Source organism: Lampetra fluviatilis, chromosome 50 (genome assembly GCF_964198595.1).
Source record: "Lampetra fluviatilis chromosome 50, kcLamFluv1.1, whole genome shotgun sequence".
Taxonomy (NCBI): Eukaryota; Metazoa; Chordata; class Hyperoartia; order Petromyzontiformes; family Petromyzontidae; genus Lampetra; species Lampetra fluviatilis.
The window spans coordinates 1639749-1658363 of NC_136324.1; the positions used below are offsets into that span (position 1 = coordinate 1639749).

Consider the following 18615-nt stretch of genomic DNA (forward strand, 5'->3'; position numbering starts at 1 on the left):
CTTTGAAGGTCACAGATATTTACATCGAAAGAGGTAACCAATGTAATGCCAAGTCGTAATTACGAGAGACACATAACATTTTAGGTTTGCGCAAGTATTTGGACAGGCAACTGACATATATGCTTTACGTTCACAGGTGCGGTGGCAGGAGTATTACATCAGTTACCGGGGTAATTGCTATTTATATCGGAAACACACCAGGGAAAAAGGCGAATTAATGCAGCAATAACTCAAGTAATTGCTATTTATATCAGGAATACACCAGGGGGAAAGGGGGTACTAATGGAACGGCTGCGGTAAAGATACACGTGTATGTTGGTCGTGTCCCTCACATTACACGGTGCCCCCTACCACTGTGCCCTGCTTATCGAATCAATCTCATGTGCCGTCTGTGTAAACCAGGGGACCAGGCACTCACCTGCTGGCCAGGTGCTCGATGCGGGCATGGGTGTCTTCGTTCGAGAGCTGCGGAGATGGAGACGGCCTGGTGGGAGAAGGAGACAAAGTACGGAGAAGGGGGGCGGTGGGGGGAGAGGAGCAGATCCCCGCGCGTTGAAACCGGCCTCGAGCGAAGCACGCAAACGTGCGCGCAATAAAAACAGAGGCGAGGCGTCGTCTCGGAACGGGGGGCCCTCCCCCCCGGCCCTCCCCCCCCCCCACCCACACAACCTTGTGCAGTGGAAGCTCCGTCTCGTTACAAGCTCTAAAGCTGTGCAAAGGTTTACACGGTCGCCCGCACGGCTCCACGTTTGGCACAGGAGTCGTCACCCAGTCCAGGTTTTACACTGCGATGGCACCCCCCAATCAGGTACGCCACGGGCGGTTCCTTATCATGCTCATGTTGAGGATCCCCCTTTTTTTTCTCTTCTTCTAAAACAGCGCCCGTGCGTTAAAACAAATTAAATTGCGTGTGCGCAACATAAATCCCGGACCGGATAATCGATGCCCGGCTCGATGGAGCGTTGGTGACGGCTGCGATGGTGGTAGTTGGAAGCATGCGACCTGAGTAATAATGTCCCCAACGCGAAACCTGCTGGAAATGGCCCACCCGTGTTAAAGTGGTTAAAAACAAACAGCGACAAAAAAAGACACGCTAAAATTAAGATGTGGGGTGTACAAGGTGTTAGGGAAACAGAAAACGGAATGAAGCAGTAAAGCAAAGAGGGCATCGGTAGTGACGTGACGACGCGGCAAAATCCTTGCACCGTTCGGCGGCGTTTACGGGGAAGAGTTAAAGAGTTAGCGGCGGTGCAGGGCACGCAGAAGACACGACCACGCCACCACCACACCCGCGTACTCACGCAAGCGCAACGGGCACCAAACGGATGACAGTGACCGGACTGAAAAATAAAACGTCAGGGTGAAAGGAGAGGACAGAAGAGGGGTAAAAATTAAAACTTAGAGAGAACCGGGAAGCGGTCAGGACAGGTGTCGTGTGGCAAAATGGATGCGTATTTTTTTTGCGTTATGCGTAATGCACCTCAATGCATGGGTGCACATTTCGCGTACAGCATATGGCATTACCACTATTCGCATTATTTAAATTAGTCCCACGAGAAGGTGTTTTATATTTTTGAAGGGATGTCTCTATATCTGTATTCACGTAACCCAGCAGCACCTCATCACTCCGGAGCTCAAGGTGCTAACTCCTATTGTCACAGCTCACCGTGGCCAATCCACAGCCCAGGCTTTAAGCAAACAGACCAATTAAATAGAGCTCGTGTCTTTCAGCTCACCTTCACCTGACATATGCCTCCACTCACAATTCATCCACCGAGCCATATTTTTCCCCATGCCCTCTTCCACCTACAGGTCAGTAGATTCTTCAGATGCAGAAAGGTACTCACCCACCTGTGCGTTGTACCGATAATTAAGCTTAGGCAATAGCAATCTGTAGTGATCCAACACAAAAATAATAACTCTCGATTATTTACCCAGAAAAAGAAGCCTCATTATTGTCTTAAGACTCTTTTTTTCATAGTGGGGCCTTGAATTTTGGACCTATTGCCATTTCCATTGGGAAAATTCCATTGTGGGAATAAACCGGTGTACCCAGAGAAAAAAAAAACTACGAATGGGAGGGGGTGACACTCGGCACTACCATCTCCTGGCCACCACCTAGCCCCACGCCCGCAGCACGTGGCAAGCCCCGTTGTGTGGTCTCGCAAACGGGTGCTAACCAGGCTCCGGACCTGCTAAGCTTGCGAGCTCCGATGAGATTGGCTGCGCGCAAGGCGATGCGGTTGTAGGATACTTCATTCGCAAGGTGTTCATTGGGCCCGAGCCGTAGAAGTTGAAACCAACAATACAAACAAAAATTCAGCTTTTCCATACGCTTGCGGTGCTCTTTCCGTAGCCTTTCGCCGACTAATTTGTTGCATTAGTTTGACGGAAAACAATTCCCGATGCAACATGACTAAAATGCGACATTATGGTGGCATGATTATGTGCGTGGTAATACTGTATGTATGAGCCACTAAATATGACATCCCCAGAGAATGACCTGACAAATTGTATACCACATGCTCAACGGTAAGTCCATAAAAAATGCGATAATTGGAAATTTAAATTAATTAAGCAATTCGCGACCGAACGAATTATATCACATTAACATCTCGATACATTTCAATGCCCCGTCTGCTGTATCACGCGGCAGACACAAACAAACCAAAAAAAACATCGGGAAGGAAAAAATATCACTTCCAGTAGGGATTTCACAAGTAGGAACTGATTACTCTGAATTGCCTCTAGGTAAAGTGTGAATTTCAAGTATAGTTGGGTTTGACAGCCATACAAAGTGGATGGTAGAGGGCTAAAGATAAGGTCACATTGGGGGGGAAAAGCTGTTTAACGAAGTGCAGGAGACAAGAGGCGCACGCGGGGCTCACGTTTCAAGGTCGTCTCCCTCCAACACCGTCTGCACGGGCAGGTAGCCTATCCGTGGGTGCTTCTCAAAATACTTCTTGGATTTGAACTTGTTTTTCAGCACCTTAGCAAAGTCCCGAATGTCCTCGCCGGAGGTGGTCTGCGGGTGGGGGGGGGGAGGAAATAAAAAATATGCGAGCGAGAGTGAGAGGAGGATCGGTGCACGGGGCCCTTGAGAGAGTTTCGGTTTTTTTCGTTGTGAATGTCTCGCGAGAGATGCGGATGAGGAAACAGGACTTAATCACGATGCACAGATTTTCATCGACCAATGACGTTCGATTTGCGGATGTTGCACGTGACGGGTTTGCGCGATTTCTCCCCCCACCCCCATCAGTTCCGTCACATTCACCACGAAGTAAACAACAAAAAAGAATGGCTCCTCTACTAGAATCGTGACCGCTTGAATTGTGAAGGGAGGAAAATCATTACATCCGTGGTTATTTGTAAAAAATATTCCTGAAGTTTTATCCTGATTGTGCTTTTGGTGTCATATCACAAAGAGACAAAGAATCGATTCGGAAAGTCTCGCACAACAGTTTCACCCCACTGCCCTCCCCGCAACAACCCCCCCTCCCTTCCCTGTCCGTGGAAGGAGGTATCACAGAAGTACTTGGGGGCCGTCCATAAATGACGTCACGCGATTTTTGACGATTTTTGACCCCCCCCCTCTTCGTCACACGGCGTCAAATCGCTTTAAACTATTGTCATGCTTCAAATCGCTTTAAACGATTGTCATTGTAGTGCGTATTTAATGTGGCGCTGCACTCTGATGTTGTAGGAGAAAACATTGATTAAAAAGTCTATTTAATTAAGTAGAACGTGTTGTCTATATTTATTTAAAGTTGCGCATTTTGATGTGACGTTACATTTCTGAAACCTCCCCCCCACCTCGTCACACATCGTCACAAATGTCTGACCCCCCCCCCCCCCCTAGGTGCGTGACGTCATTTATGGACGGCCCGTTGTAAAATCTCTTTGAGAAACCCCTCATGCACACGAGAGAAAGAAAAGCATCATCCCGCGTGCTCTGTTACTCGGGATAATGTTCGTCGCAGGACAATAAAATGTATATTTTTAATTCTCACAGCTGGAAATTTAGACAAATTATATGCAATACCGAATTTCACATGATGGATATCTGCGCAGTCATTGGTGACCAGGCTGAGACCACCCGCTTCGCTGCACCCGAGTTAAAACACCCCTCATTAGTGAGATGTCGTTATTCAAGCAACGGAGATACCAAATAAGATGCACACATTTTATCTTTAACTATTCACACCGTCGACACTCAGCATTGCAGCACAACGATACATCATTCGCCTCACTGCTGGGGCCAGTGTTGCCATGGTATGTTTGTGTTCTGAATATTTCATCACAATAATAAACCCCTACATTCTGGATGCTTATTGAAGCCTGAGGAAAATCACGAGAGAAAGCGCTTCTGAACTCGACGGAGCCAGAGAATCACGGTCTTGGACTTCTGTAGCATCCCTGAAGCACAACTCACCGCGTAGCTATCACCGCGTCTGCATTTATTTCCATATGATTAAATCGTGTTTTTCCGAAATAAATTAATCATGTTTGCACAAAGCATTGAATAGCCATACTTGAGCGTGGACAGTCTGTGGCCTTTTCGAGCACACAAAAAATGCAGCTTTGTATACCACTGCAAATAGCCTTCGACTGAATTAAGCAAGCTTTTACGTAACGTTTAACTTGCAAAATAACTGATTTAATGTTTTAGATCTCCATATATATAAAAGGCAAAGTTGTGAATATGTGTCTGTTCAAAATGTTTAGCCTACTTCCCGACATGAAACAAACTGGAAATTTGCCATGTGGGTACTTTCCAGACTGTACACCATGCAAACATTATAAAAATAGACTATTTTTGGGTGGGAGCTCAATAATGCATATATTTTTTGCACGGCAAGTGAGCTGTGACGTTAAATCTGTCATGTGACCCGCGCATGTGGAAGCATAACGCATTGTAGTGTAGTGGTTAGCGCGCCGCGCTATAAACCCGGCGATCCGAGTTCGATTCCCGCTCACGGCCACCACCGGTGACGATTATTTGAACCGCTCCTGTGCCTCCCCTAGGTCGAATCAGCCTCAAACCAGTAACTGGTGTGGTGTGTGAACATAGCCACTGGGGAGACAAAGGTGGCCGGGCGTGGTGAATCCAAGTCCCGGGTGAAGCCGGGTAGGAAAGCTCGTATGCTTATAAAGCACGGAACATTTCAAAGATAGAATGAAGTACATTTTAAAGATCGGTAAATTGAGACTCGATATAAAAAAAATACACTTCCTCTCATATCAGCAGGCTAATTTGTTTTATCTAGCCCTCGATTGTTGGGAGTTCTGATTGAATGTCAACTTCAGCTGGCGTATCTAAAAGGCAGGGAAGATTATGAGGAAAAATAAAACCAATTTGTAGTGCATTTTAGGAAACCAATTACATCTAAAGTAAGGTGTAAAGTACATGCTCGTAATTTCATCTCTTTTTCAAAGAGACGTTCAATCACCTTGCGAGTGCGCACACAGCAGTTGTGTCTGCAGCAAGAGAAAATATGACATCCAAATGCTATTTGGATACAAAGCTCCGTGATAATTTCGCGCAACATGTAGCAGCTTCATTTTATTATTGGCCCCTATTTGTGCAAAGTATAATCGAGGGTAATTTAAATGGAGCCAATTTAATATCGAACCAAGTCTGGGAGTGAAACGCCCCACGGCTTTGCTCTCCCACCACACACAAGCCATCATTACTGGCGGCTTTAACAAAGCAGATCATAGCCGCGAGTTCGAACCGAAATCACAGGGCTGAGCACCCTACGATTCCTCGCTACCTCCACTCACAAAGGAACTCTTGTAATCAGGAGCGTCACCGACCAGCCATAGATTCTGCACATTTGAAACGCCGTATTTTCTCTGGACCATGCTCTCTAAAGTAAGATGCAACCAACATTTGTGCCCGGGTGTCAATAAAGTTAGACAAAATCTGGTCAACACACTCACACCAACTGGATCATTTCACATTCAACGCATTCTGCAAAGCGTTGAGAAACGCTGTCACAACCGGAGAATGCATGCTGGCTGCAAACGCATCGCTGTCTCAGAGGATTCGCTCTTTTGAGCTGGTGGTCTGGACAAGGCTAAGAACATTGTGCACGCAATGTGTTGATCACATGACATGCGCTTCTGCGGCCGTCCGGAACGCTCTTCCATCTGATATTAGGAAGCCACAGGAGCTATGCACTTTTAAATCCAGATTGAAAAGTAATTTCTTTAGAACTGATTTTTTGTGTGTTTAGTTTGCGGTTCTTCCCCCATATCTCCGATTAGCACAGTTGGCTACGTACAGTGCGAAAGCTCAGCATACATACATGCAAGGCATGATGAGAATTGTGCCTTCCCGCTGTATTTGAGTAAACCTTTGTGTCACCAACCCATTATAAGATACACCCCGAACTTTGGTATCCAACGAAGAGTGAAAAAATAAAGGTGAAAAAGAACACGTGCATCACAATCGAGAGAATGTGCAGCCGCAGCGATGGAGTCGAGTGGGCTGTGAGAACTGACCGGCGTGCAATATTCCACCATCGGGTAGCTGAGCTTGTGGCCCTTGGCTGTCCGGCCGGAGAAGAAGCAGCTTTGGCACACGTCGTAATTGAAATGCTTCAGGCTCCGATACCTGCCATGCAGGAAAAAATAACATCCACAGCACGCGCGCGGTGATGCACGGCTTGCACGCCACCGTATGTGCACCGTCACCTCTGACTGACAATGGGTGTTCAGGCTTAATATATTAAATAGAGTAAGAGCCCCCCGCGTGACCTTGGTGAGTGTACACAGTTTGATTCCAATAAAATGTAAATCGTTTAAGAGACAAAAAACAAACCCCATCCTCTAAATGTTTAATTTTTATACTCCAAAGAGGATAGTGATTTAAGTGCAGCATCAATAAAAAAAAACGTCATGAGGTAGGCAGATGGGTCAGTGGTTTCTCTTTTTTCCTAACGAGCCCACAGCCGGACAAAATGACCCATCACATCTGCTTTTCTGCCGCCACGTTTAGGGAACTGTGCAATGACCAAATGCTGCCTCGTGCAACATACAAAGGTGTCCCGTATAGCCTCAACAGAAGTTTGGGGCAAGTGCTGTTTGCGAGCGCCCAAGAAGGCCGGCACGGCACACGACGGGGTGGGAGGCCAGCACTACGCCCGCCCTTCTTTGTCTCCCTGGTGGCGATGTTTTCACACACCGCACCAGGTACTCATTTGAGGCTGAGTGAACCTAGGCGATGTGCAGGACCGGTTGAGGTAATCCTCACTGGTGTTGGCCGTGAGTGGGAATTTTCCTCTGGTCGCCGGGTTCGTAGCGCAGCGCACACGCCGCTACACTCCCGCGGCCCATGCTGCCTTGTACAAACACACACTAACTCAAATCCTATCACGTACGATTATATATCCATAAAAGTGCATTATAACTGAATATACTTTTAAAATATCAGCATAATCATAATAAATGGGACATTTTTATTGGCATGCGGCCTTGTCAGTAAGATGCAGTGGGTAATATTGTCTTGAAAGATTCCAATTTCAGCACAAATGCAAACTTAATTTTGATCGTTTCAGGAACTTTGCTGCATCAGCGCATAATGAAAGAAAATAAATAATGCAATTTGGTTGCTGTGGTGCTTCAAGGGATCGCACGAAAATGCGGTGATTGACATCTGCTTTCAGAAATGAATGTGCAGTGCTCCGTTTTAGTTGTTCTCATTCGTATCTGCCCCCCCCCCATCTGCCCGTCTCTATCCCAGTCTCCCCTGCCTCACACCTCTTGAGCCTTCCTACCTTCCCTCCTTAAATGTTTTCCTTCCCTCCACTGCCCGCCGTGTGCGGCCGTAAGTACCAGCGACGAGGACCATACGGTTCTAACCCTCGGAGGTTTCTGCATGATGGTGCCTGCCACGGCACCGGTGTAGACTACCGTCGACCGAGAAGACTGACACACGGTACCGCTGCCTCCACACCTCGCCGGCATCGCGACTTACTGGACGTCTGTGGAAAAGAGCTTCCTAGCTCATCGGATTCCTCCAGTCTAAACGCTAAATAAAGACTCCGATTCCGATTCTTGCCCCAACCAATCTTGTCCTCTTTTCAATCGCTCTCTTTCACTATTTTTAGCTTCTCCTGCGGAGAGAATTAACCGCTATTCGTAAAAAAAACTTTCTATACGTAACTGTCATCATCATTGTCAGCCATCGTCTATCCACTGCTGGATGAAGGCCTCTCTAAGCCGTCGCCACATATCTCACGGTCTGGCGATGCAACAATCCCATCATCATCGACCTATCATTCACGGCTAATTTCATCGCGAGCACAATCTCCAATCAGGTGCGTTCCCTCTCTTTGGCTGCAACTCCGGTCATTCTCGCAGCAGCGGCTTTGGGCTCGCCATCGAACAAAGACGGCCACTGCATCGCGCGGCGCTTTCAGATGCGCTTCGGCGGCCGTCTGGAATGCCCTTCCTTCCGATATGAGGAAGCCGCTGGAGCGATGCACTTTTACATCAAGAGTAAAAATTCGTTTATTTAGAACTGATTTTTGTGTTTGTTTATCCTTCACCAGCACCTCAGATTAGCACGGTTAGCTCCGTACAGTGCAATAGAAGTTCAACATACATACAGGTCATACCGTGCCACTTATCACGTTTGATTCCAAAGCCATTTTACGCAAGGTGAGCCTCTCAAGAAGCTAGCTTTCGGTTTCTAATTTTATCTCTCAACGACTCTAGCGCGGTTGGCTAAGGAGGGTGCAAAAAAAGTTTAACATATACAAATATCTTCCCGTTAGTTTCGACCACAGGTCTAGCGACGTGTGCTGCCCAAGCCAACGTACTTTCCTTCACGTGATAATGTTAAACAAAGTTTCCACGCACTTTAAATACTAAACATAATCTGCTTTGTTTATCACGTGCATTCTGCTCGAGCTTTCACCAGAAATTTCTAAGAGCAAAAACCGCCACGAGGAGCAGAGAAAGAAAGTTTATTGAGGTGGCCTCAAGGCATGAGTGGGGGGGGGGTTAACATGAGGGAAGCTTAGAGGGATAGATGTGAAAGCATGCAGAGGATGGGAATAGGCAGCGCTGCCAGAGAAAGGATTTCCAGAAGTTCGGGGGGGGTGGTGGGTGGCGGGGGAGGGGTGGGCACCCACTGATTTACCGGAAGCCAACGATGGGACACTCCTTGCAGATGTTGCACTTGGCCTGGTGCTTGGCGGTCTCCGAGGCGGCCACCCGGTGCAGCACAGGCAGCCACACCATGGACTGTGGCTCCATCCGCATCCACTCCAGGAACATGGTCGCCTCAATCTCGGGCCGCCCGTTAGCCTGTCACGGGGCCCAGGCGGGGGGGGGGCACACGCGGCGCCGCGCGCTCGTAACGACGCTCGTCACAACGACGACTATGCGAGAGGGGGGGGCGCTTTAGATGTGCCGGAGCACGGCCTGCAGCCAGGTTTATTTCGGCGCGGGCGGCAAGAGATTTAGCCGCCTGCCGCACCGCAGACTAAGCTCGGGCTCAGCTCGCGATGAAAACCTCACGTTCCGCACAGAGTGGCACGCATACGAGCAGCGGCAGAAATCCTCGGAGAGAATGGCATATTAAGCGTGCACATGCACGCACCGCACGCGCATTATCTTCCGTCTCGAGAATGGCAATCCCCCCCACCGGAGCGCGGATTAGCAGAGACAGAAAAGTTATTTTAAAAAATCTCTCCGGCGGGTTTGTGAGTTGTGCCGCGGCTACTGTTCGGTACGATGTCCGCTGCTATGCGCCACCACGCCAGGTTGTTTCGCAAGACGTCCGACGTTTAATTCCAGGTTGAGAGGGAAGCTTCGCGGAGGGGAGCCTCACGGAGCGAAAGGTCGGACGACACACCGAGAGAAACACGTCGTGCAGAAACACAGAAGCACGTAGTGCAGCCCGATAACGCAACATCAGAGAGCTGTATGGCACAACGGAGGGAACCTACACAACGTTTAGTTGGGCCGATTCGTTCAGTTACACACTTTGCTCTCGCAGGCTGTTGGGGAAGACGGCGCATAAGGTGTTTAATAACATAGCAAGTTTGGCATGATGTCTGATGATTTGTCACATGTGCTAGGCTGTTCCGCAAGAGAATGTGTGGGCAGTGGTGTTGGATGGACCGGCAGAAAAACACCACAACACACCTCAATCATTATTAACAAGGACATTCTTATCAGCTGAAGAAACTTAACTGCACATGAACAACGATTATACGTTTATAACCACTATCTCTCTTTTCACAGTTACCAAAGCGGAAAAAAATAGATTTACATTTCACGTGAGAATCCATTTCAATTGAAAACAACACATTCGGAGACAACATTAACTTTGCGTTGCGGTACTTTCTGCACCGAGTGCTATTCCAATTGTGCTCTCGGCATCATGTCTATTTAACAAATTCATTTTAAAATGGAACTCTCACAGCATGCAGTGCATCATGTCGTATAAGAAAACAAGACGCTATCACGTAACCACTTATGAGGTCCCTGTAACAGGAATCGTATCCTCACTAGGGGGCAAATATGTTTTTTTATGCAAGCTGCGAGATTTTTCATCCTCATTGCAATAAAAAAAATGTAATCTTCAGTTTCGAAATATGTTAATTTGAGTGACTATTCAAGTTTGATACGGCGGCGTTTCTCCGCATCAGATGTGCTATGAAGAAAGACCATTGCCTGAAACATCACAGATTAAAAATAACGCAGTGTTGTTGCTGAGTGTTATCGTTGATAATAGGTTTTTTCCCCTTTTTTCTGGCAACAAAACAGGTGTTAAAATTTTGAAACACCAAACTGAAACCATTTAACAAGGAATCATGTCTGCATTAACCACAATGCTTGTGGTCAGAATGCAAAAAAAAACATCATCTGATATTATATGCACTGTCCTTGAAAATGATTGGTCCACACCAGAGACGGCTTTCTTTTGAGCCTAGTCTCAATTGGTGCGAGACCATAGGACGCCAAAAGGCGTACAGCTCAAAGACAATGCCACTATCAAAGTAATGAGGGCTCGGGGTAAGCGTCTACATCATTAGACCTCCTTTGCCAGTACCAAAATATAATAATAGGGTTTTTCCCCTTGTGTGTTTTTTGTTTGCATTTTGACCACCAGTATTGTGGTTTAAATTATTTTGAGCCTCGTCTCAAACGATGTTAGACCCTTAAATTTCGAGAAGCCGGTTTTAGTCACAGTCGGATTTCCTAACCTGGACTTGAACTCAGCGCTTGGGCATGACTTTTAGCCTCAACCACCTTCAGCGTCAACCACCGGCTTGTGCGCGAGCGTGCGGACTCACGAACTGGAAGCAGCTGCGCACGCTGGGCTCAATGTTGCTGCCCCCGAACGAGGCGACCTCGCCGAGCTGCCGCGGGATCTGCACGGCGTCGTGCAGCATGAGGCCCAGGCGCCGCTGGTCACAGAGGCCCGCCACGCTCGCCACCTGCTTGAACAGGACTGCGAGCCCCACGGTCGCACGGCGGGAGGGATTGCGCAGGGTGGGCATTGGAGGAAGAGGAGGAGGAAGAAGGTTAACGCACGTGTAAGGGCTTGTACACAAAAACAAAGATCCCCCCCTTCCCCCCGTAGAGCCTTAACAGACTGTTGGGTAAAGTGCCGTCAGCGAGCACCTATGATGGCCGGCATGGCACACGAGGAGTGGTGGGTGGCCATCCCCGGTGGCGATGTTTACACGTGTTTTGCACCGGGTACTTATTTGAGTCCGAGTCGACCTGGGGGAGGTCCACGACCGGTTCAAATAACCATCACTGGTGTTGGCGGTGAGCGGGAATCGAACTCGGGTCTTCGGCTTCGTAGTGCAGCGTGCTAACCGCGACACTACCGCTCCCCACAAATGCGCACACACACACAGACAGACGGACAGACAATGCTTATACCACCCTCAGGACAGAGGTCCTTGTGACCACTGACTTGCTGGCCATGGTCAAGCAAATGCTGGGACATACGGGAATAAGTTGTGCCCTGCACACACACATACACAATGCTTATGCCAATGCAAAGAGAAAGGTCCTTCTGGCTACGGTGTGGTATCTATTGGACCATGCTCTTCCATGCTGGCTGAATTGTTTGAAAGAGGTCGGTGGTTACCCACACGTTATCTTACCGTGAGCGATTTTCCACTTGGCTTAATGCCACTGAAGCAGTTTTACCGCTGGACATGTAGAAGTGGTGGTGCATGTACAATGCACGCTCTGAAATGCTGTGCCGGGGATGGGGGGAGAAAGCGGCGGTGCAGTGATGAGTTGCCCCGCGCTATTAACCTGGCGACATGACTTGGATTCCTGGAAATGGCTAACATCGGCAGCAGGCGACACCCGAATTGGTCCTGGCCATACCGCACCCTTCACCAACCCCCACTGACCAACGTTAGGTGAAGTATGGTCAAGCAACCCCCCGCGACCGACACACGGCGTGGGGAAGGCCTTCATGCGGCAGTGGCTTGACGGAGGGCTGTAAGCTCATGATTGCCAACACGTTTTTTTTTCTCCGTATACTCACTTGGGAAAATAAAGAAATGTAATATGTCATTTTGACAACTGAGTTGCAACTGCTTCGTTCTACAAACATTCGCCTTTCTACTTTAACACGCAGTGTACAAATGTCACGGTAAATTGCTGGGCATATTTAAGTATAAAGGCGAAAAGCTAATGCAATAGCCTGTTATTGCGAACAATACTGGGGAGATCTTTAAAATCTGCCAAAACAGCACATTGCATGTCGCCTTTCCAAATAAGCATATACTAATTCGACGGGGCTTCCACAACACTTTAAACGGTGGTGGGTGGAAAAATAGGGACTTGAAAAACAAATCTCTGGACCACACAGCTGTCCCAGAGGTACAGCCCTATTCAGTGATGCGTAATGTATTCATGCAGAAACACTACTAGTTTTAATTGGTATGTTCCCGGTGCAGTCGTTGCAAAAATCGCCTTAATAAACAAATGTAAATGTGTTAGCAAGGGGCATTGTGGGCCACATGCATTAAGTCTTGTCATGGCAAACACACTGCGTATGTGTACTTAGCCTACTAATTAAATTCATTAAGGTGAATTATTAATGTTCTTTGTTGCCTTTTCAATTTACGCCATAATCAGCTTTCTTATTTAATAATCGGCTCTCGATTCAACCTAGTAGCTACATTTTATTGCACGACCCATTACAATAAATGTTGATTAAACGCGATTAGCGTTTTTCGTGGTGAACACACCGCGGTTCAGAACCACGAGAGCATTAAGACCATTTGGCACATTTATTTACGGACTCCAGATTTCCTGCTGCTTAAGAGCATTAATAGGAATTAATGCAAATGTGCGCGTAATTATATATGCGGTTGCGCACACACATTATTTCGATGGTCGAGGAAACGGGACAATATATATTTTTTTAATGAAGGGGTCGCCGAGTGTCCCGTTGACCCCGACAGCTGCCAAGAATGCCTCCGTTGGACAATTCGAAAAGAAGGGTTTTGTGTTTTTTTTTCTCTCTCTCTCTCTCCGTGAATGCTTCGCGTTAAATATCGAGGACCGTGTTTCGCATGATGAGCTCTACGAGAGATCAAAAGAGACTCCACTTAGCGTAATAATTCAGAGGGAAGGACTTCCAGCCGAGTGGCCGCATCTCTAGAATGGCAAAGACGAGACTCCCCAAGGTCAGATTAGGCGGAAGAAGCGGCACGGGCGGGAGGGGAAACCAAGCCAGACCCAGATAAATACGATTTTATTAAAAGTGCAATAGAAAGAACTAAGTCCCCGTCGCTCAGCGTGACCTTGAGAGAGAATATTCAAATTAATGGCCAATCGCGTGATACCGATGGCAGTGCATCGCCTGATCCTCCAGGATTGCAGCAACGTCAAAATACGAGGCGCACGTTGGCAAAAAAAAAAATGGGAAGCATTGTCGTACGTTGGCGTTCATCTTCCTGCATTTAATGATTTATGTTAACTCGGAATTCTGGTATGTGTGTGTGTGCATTTAAATGTGGGGAGCGGTGGTGTAGCGGTTAGCGCGACGCTGCGCTACGAACTTGGTGAACTGAGTTCGATTCCCGCTCATGGCCAACACCGGTGACGATTATCTGAACCGGTCCTGGGCCTCCCCTAGGTCGACTCAGCCTCAAATGAGTACACGGTGCAATGTGTAAACATCATCACTCGGGAGACAAAGGCGGCCGGGCGTAGCGTTGGCCACCCACCCCCTCTTGTGCTGTGCCGGCCTTTGTAGGTGCTCGCTAACAGCACTTGCCCCTACCGTATGTTAAGGCTGTATGGGGGATCTGTTTATTTGTGCATTTAAAGACATGGCATGTAATCAGACGATCCTGTTCTCCTCTGCCTATAACCATCTCCTAACTGCAATGGGATTTCAATTGCACCTTACGTGAAAAATGAACGTAAATACCTCCCCTTCCCGTCCCGGTGATATGCACGCTGCACTTGTATCTACGGCATCCTGAGATGCAGGCTGCATTTCAGGTGAAAAGTCAAAGGTGCAGCCCTGCAATTACTTGCGCACTCCACCGCTGGTGGCAGTGGCCTCCAGGAGGGGGACATCCCGATCTAGATGGTGTTTGGCTTCATCTTCCACGGTGTCCAGACGTCTTGGAAGAGGTGGACGTACCGACACTTCTCCCCACCACGCGTGATCTGCCAATCGACTAATTGTGGTTGTGCCCATTTAAGCTGCAGAGTGGATTAAAGAACCGTCACCATTGCTGCAACTACCCCATCGGGAGATGCAATTGAACCCACGGACTCCGGTGGCAAGTCCAGTAAATCCAAACTGCTGCATACAATGTATGGTACATCCTGTTCCTGATGACGAATGCTTGTGTTGCGATCGAAACGTCGTAGTTTTTTGTTATTTTCTTTGAACCTATCTACGTGACTTTACCGAAAGACCCAAAGAATATGATTCCTTGTGTCTATGTAAACACACAAACTGCATCGCATTGTGCCAATGCATTCAGGGGGTAAGGACAAGGAGACATTTAAACTCCCTCTTATTTCTTTCCGAGTGCAACATTGAAAGTGGGACCACGGCCGTGGTGAACGTACATCTGTATTTGTCCTCGAGGTGAGCGTTGGACAGGGAAACGAGCCCTGTCTTGAAGGACAGCTCTCGTATCTTGCCTCCGCGCCCCCTGGAGAGCACAACACAGCAGTCGAATACAGGAGCAGAGCACAATCAGGAGTAGAACATTATCAGGGGCAGAGCACATTCAGGAGTACAACATATTCAGGAGTAGAACGTAATCAGGAGTATAACATAATCAGGAATAGAACACAATCAGGAATAGAACACAATCAGGAGTAGAATGCCTTCTGGCAATAAAACAGGTGTTAAGATGTTCAAACAGCAAATAGAAACATTTGTTTGCAAGGAATAATTTCTGTTTGGCGTTTTAACATCTTACCACACCTGCTGTTTGATTGCCAGAAAGGTTAAAACCTATTCAGATTTTTTCATACTTTGATACTGGCAAAAAAAGGTCCCATTTTACACAATGCATAGACAAGCATCATACCAACTGGATTAAAACAGACCAACACACACACACACACATCTACCTGTGAACAATAAACACAATCATTGTCGTTATAGTTGACGGCGCTTAGTCAATCCACTACCCTAGGAGGTCTCCAAATGTCGTGTAAGTCATGGGGGTTATCTTCTTGGTTCTTTCGGTAAAGTCACGTAGAAGGTGAAAACCAGGTCTGACAGACCTGGTTTTCACCTGAGGACGGCTGCTTGCGTTGTGGCCGAAACGTCGTGAGAATTGTTTTATTATGTTTTATTTTTATTATTTTTATTATTTTATTACTTCCCTTCGACGTGACTTTACCGAAAGAACCAAGAAGATGAATCCCTGCAGTCACGAAAGCTTTAAATAGTAATCATTTAATTCAATGAATCAATGCATCGTGACACCCTTGTGAGCAATCGCTGGGAAGGAGTAAACACCGCGTGGGTAAAATGGTGGCGGGTTCCCCAACCCCCTTCACAACCCGCACTGAGCAGCGTGGTGAAGTCAGTTCACAATAACCCCCGAGACCGACACGGCTGGCTGGACGACTTCATCCAGCAGTGGACTGACAAAAGGGGTGGGAAATTACAATTAATTATTTGGTAGGATATCTAAATATCTAAAGGCGATTGACAAGAACGATAAAGTGTAATCTTCCAATGCGGGGTTACGTACAAATCTCTCCTTCTCTCCGGAGTTACCCAGTGTTGGAAACACTCAAGATACCCGGGCAGGTCATTCCTGCACCAAGTGCAAAGCATCCGGGTCTCAATGACATTGGCCAAAATGAAGCCTTGAATTTTAGACAAGCGAGCAATGCAGAAAATTATGGCAAGAAAGCGAAGACTGATTTATTTATATGCCTCTCTCTTGCTTGGCTTTGAGCTGCTCTGAACAAAAAAACGGAGAGGCTGTCCCATAACAATGAGGTTGTCCAGACAACATGCACAAGCCTAAGCCCTCACGTCCCACTCGCATATTGACACAAAGGCAAAGATCCCCCATATAGCCTTGACAGGCTGTTGGGGCAAGTGCTGTTTGCGAGCACCTATGAAGGCCGGCACGATACACAAGCGGGTGGGTGGTCAACACCACACCAGACCGCCTTTGTCTCTTCAGCGGCGATGTCTTGACACACCACACCCGGCACTCATTTGAGGCTGAGCGGAAAACGAACTCGAGTCACATGGATCGTAGCGCAGCGCGCTAACCGCTACACTGCCCCTTCCCCGCGCATATTGACACAGTCTCACGCACACACACGTGGAAAATAATGCAGCACAAACTTGGCTGATAAATAAGACTGCCGTCTTTCCCCACTGCCTAACAAACCAACCAGACAACCATGAACAAACATGCAGGAGGTGCAACCCACAAGTTTTGAAGCATCCGCTTGAGCAATCGTGCCTCTTGGGATGGCAGTTTCAGAGTCGGGCTAAATGTAGCAGCAGGCGAGACTGTGCCGAGAATCATGCGAGGCGCGGAGGTCACGGTGTCGCGGAGCACCTACGTGTCGTAGACGTTGAGCAGCCAGTTGAGACACATGTCGACGCAGAGGGGCAGGTTCACCAGGTCGCTGTGCTTGCGCTCCAGGCCCTGGTAGATGGTGGTGAGGCAGCCCACGGCCTCCGACACGTCCATGAGGCGGTCGTTCTGCTTGAGGCCCGACTGCTCGAACACGTTGGTGAGCGCATCCAGGCTCACGAGGTCCACTGCGGTGAGGGGAAACGAGCAGAGCAAAATTCGTGAGCACATCCGGGCTTTGTGCCGTTCCTATAGAGCTGTTAATCAATATAGGTTTGATGAAACAAAGTAGTTGTATCTTCTTGGTTCTTTCGGTAAAGTCACGTAGTACTGAGTATCTACGTGACTTTACCAAAAGAACCAAGAAGATGAATCCCTGCAGTCACGAAAGCTTTAAATCAAAATTTAAAGTAGTTGTACTTATGTGCCCGTGCTGAATTAGTGTTTTCGATGAATTGCCTTAAAAAAAAAACTGCCCATGTCTCGCATCCCCAGGGGGTGCAGCGTGCACCCCAGGTTAAGAACCACTGCTACAGAGCAAGGCATTGTGGACATTTGACCGATTGGCCTAAATTAGCCGTAACTTGCTTGCGCTCCACCGTCCCTCCTGTAAAGGTTTCCTGGCTCGCGTGAGAAGCTGGCATTGTGGTCTGGGATGTTGCCTTAATGAACGAATTTCTCTGCGGTGATAACTATTTTGTTACTGTTGTTTGTGCCTTTTATTTTCGTGCCATTTGTTGATTTGTTCATTCATTTTTTTTAAGGGTTTTAATTTGCTTGCCATTTGCTATAAATCGGATTCGGCCCTCGTAATATAATCAGTGTACGGCGGCGTTGGGGGATGAAATGAGCGTGAATGACCCTGTATGAAATGTAATTATTATTTTTGTGAAGGCGCCACATTTCACAGACGTAGTGTTGCAGGTGCACTGCGACAGGGGGCGGTGATTGTCGTGGGCTCTCCCAATGGAATAATTTGCGGGGTAGTTTACCGAATTTGGACCGCGACTCTGGCGCAGGTGCCCTCTTTTTCGAATGACGTCACAGCGTCTTTAACGTCCACGACCAACAAATCACCCAGATTGATTTCCCGCACCTCCGGCTAGCACGGTTGCCTACGCACGGGTGCCAAAGACGTTCAACATACATGGCATACATTTGTGCTCGATTTCGTAGCTAAACAGCTGCAGCTTGTCCTAGTGTTTGGATGGGTGACCATCCGTGCGCACACACACAGTTGCCACGGGCTGTTACGCGACTCTGTAGTGGGCATCAGAGGGTAGTGCGAGAAAATATGTTTTTCTACTGTACTTCTGTGTTCTCCCATCTATGCTGCCTGCCTTCACCAGCAGCGTGGTGAAGTGCAGTCAAACAAATGCCCGTGATTGGCACAATGAGTAGAAGCCCTCTCGCAGCATTGGATTGACATGGGGCTGTTGTACGGGTTACAAACAAACCAGGCCACATGTGATACTTAGTACAAACGTGAATGGAGCTGTGTGTTTGACTGAATTCGTTGTGGATGGCTTGT

The 18615-nt window shown here is 47.8% G+C and overlaps 1 protein-coding gene across 3 annotated transcripts in view; it reads right to left on the minus strand.

Annotated features, from left to right (window-relative positions):
• LOC144948610 (dystrophin-like) overlaps positions 1-18615 on the minus strand; it is a 639922-nt gene that overhangs the window by 25682 nt on the left and 595625 nt on the right. For all 3 annotated transcript variants that reach the window (XM_078878206.1, XM_078878207.1, XM_078878208.1), the window contains 8 exons: positions 17071-17272; positions 15091-15176; positions 11316-11473; positions 9152-9318; positions 6508-6619; positions 2889-3025; positions 1302-1340; positions 419-484 (listed from right to left, as the gene is read on the minus strand). In XM_078878206.1, coding sequence (XP_078734332.1) covers positions 419-484; positions 1302-1340; positions 2889-3025; positions 6508-6619; positions 9152-9318; positions 11316-11473; positions 15091-15176; positions 17071-17272 — 967 coding nt within the window. The remainder of the gene's footprint in view (positions 1-418; positions 485-1301; positions 1341-2888; positions 3026-6507; positions 6620-9151; positions 9319-11315; positions 11474-15090; positions 15177-17070; positions 17273-18615) is intronic.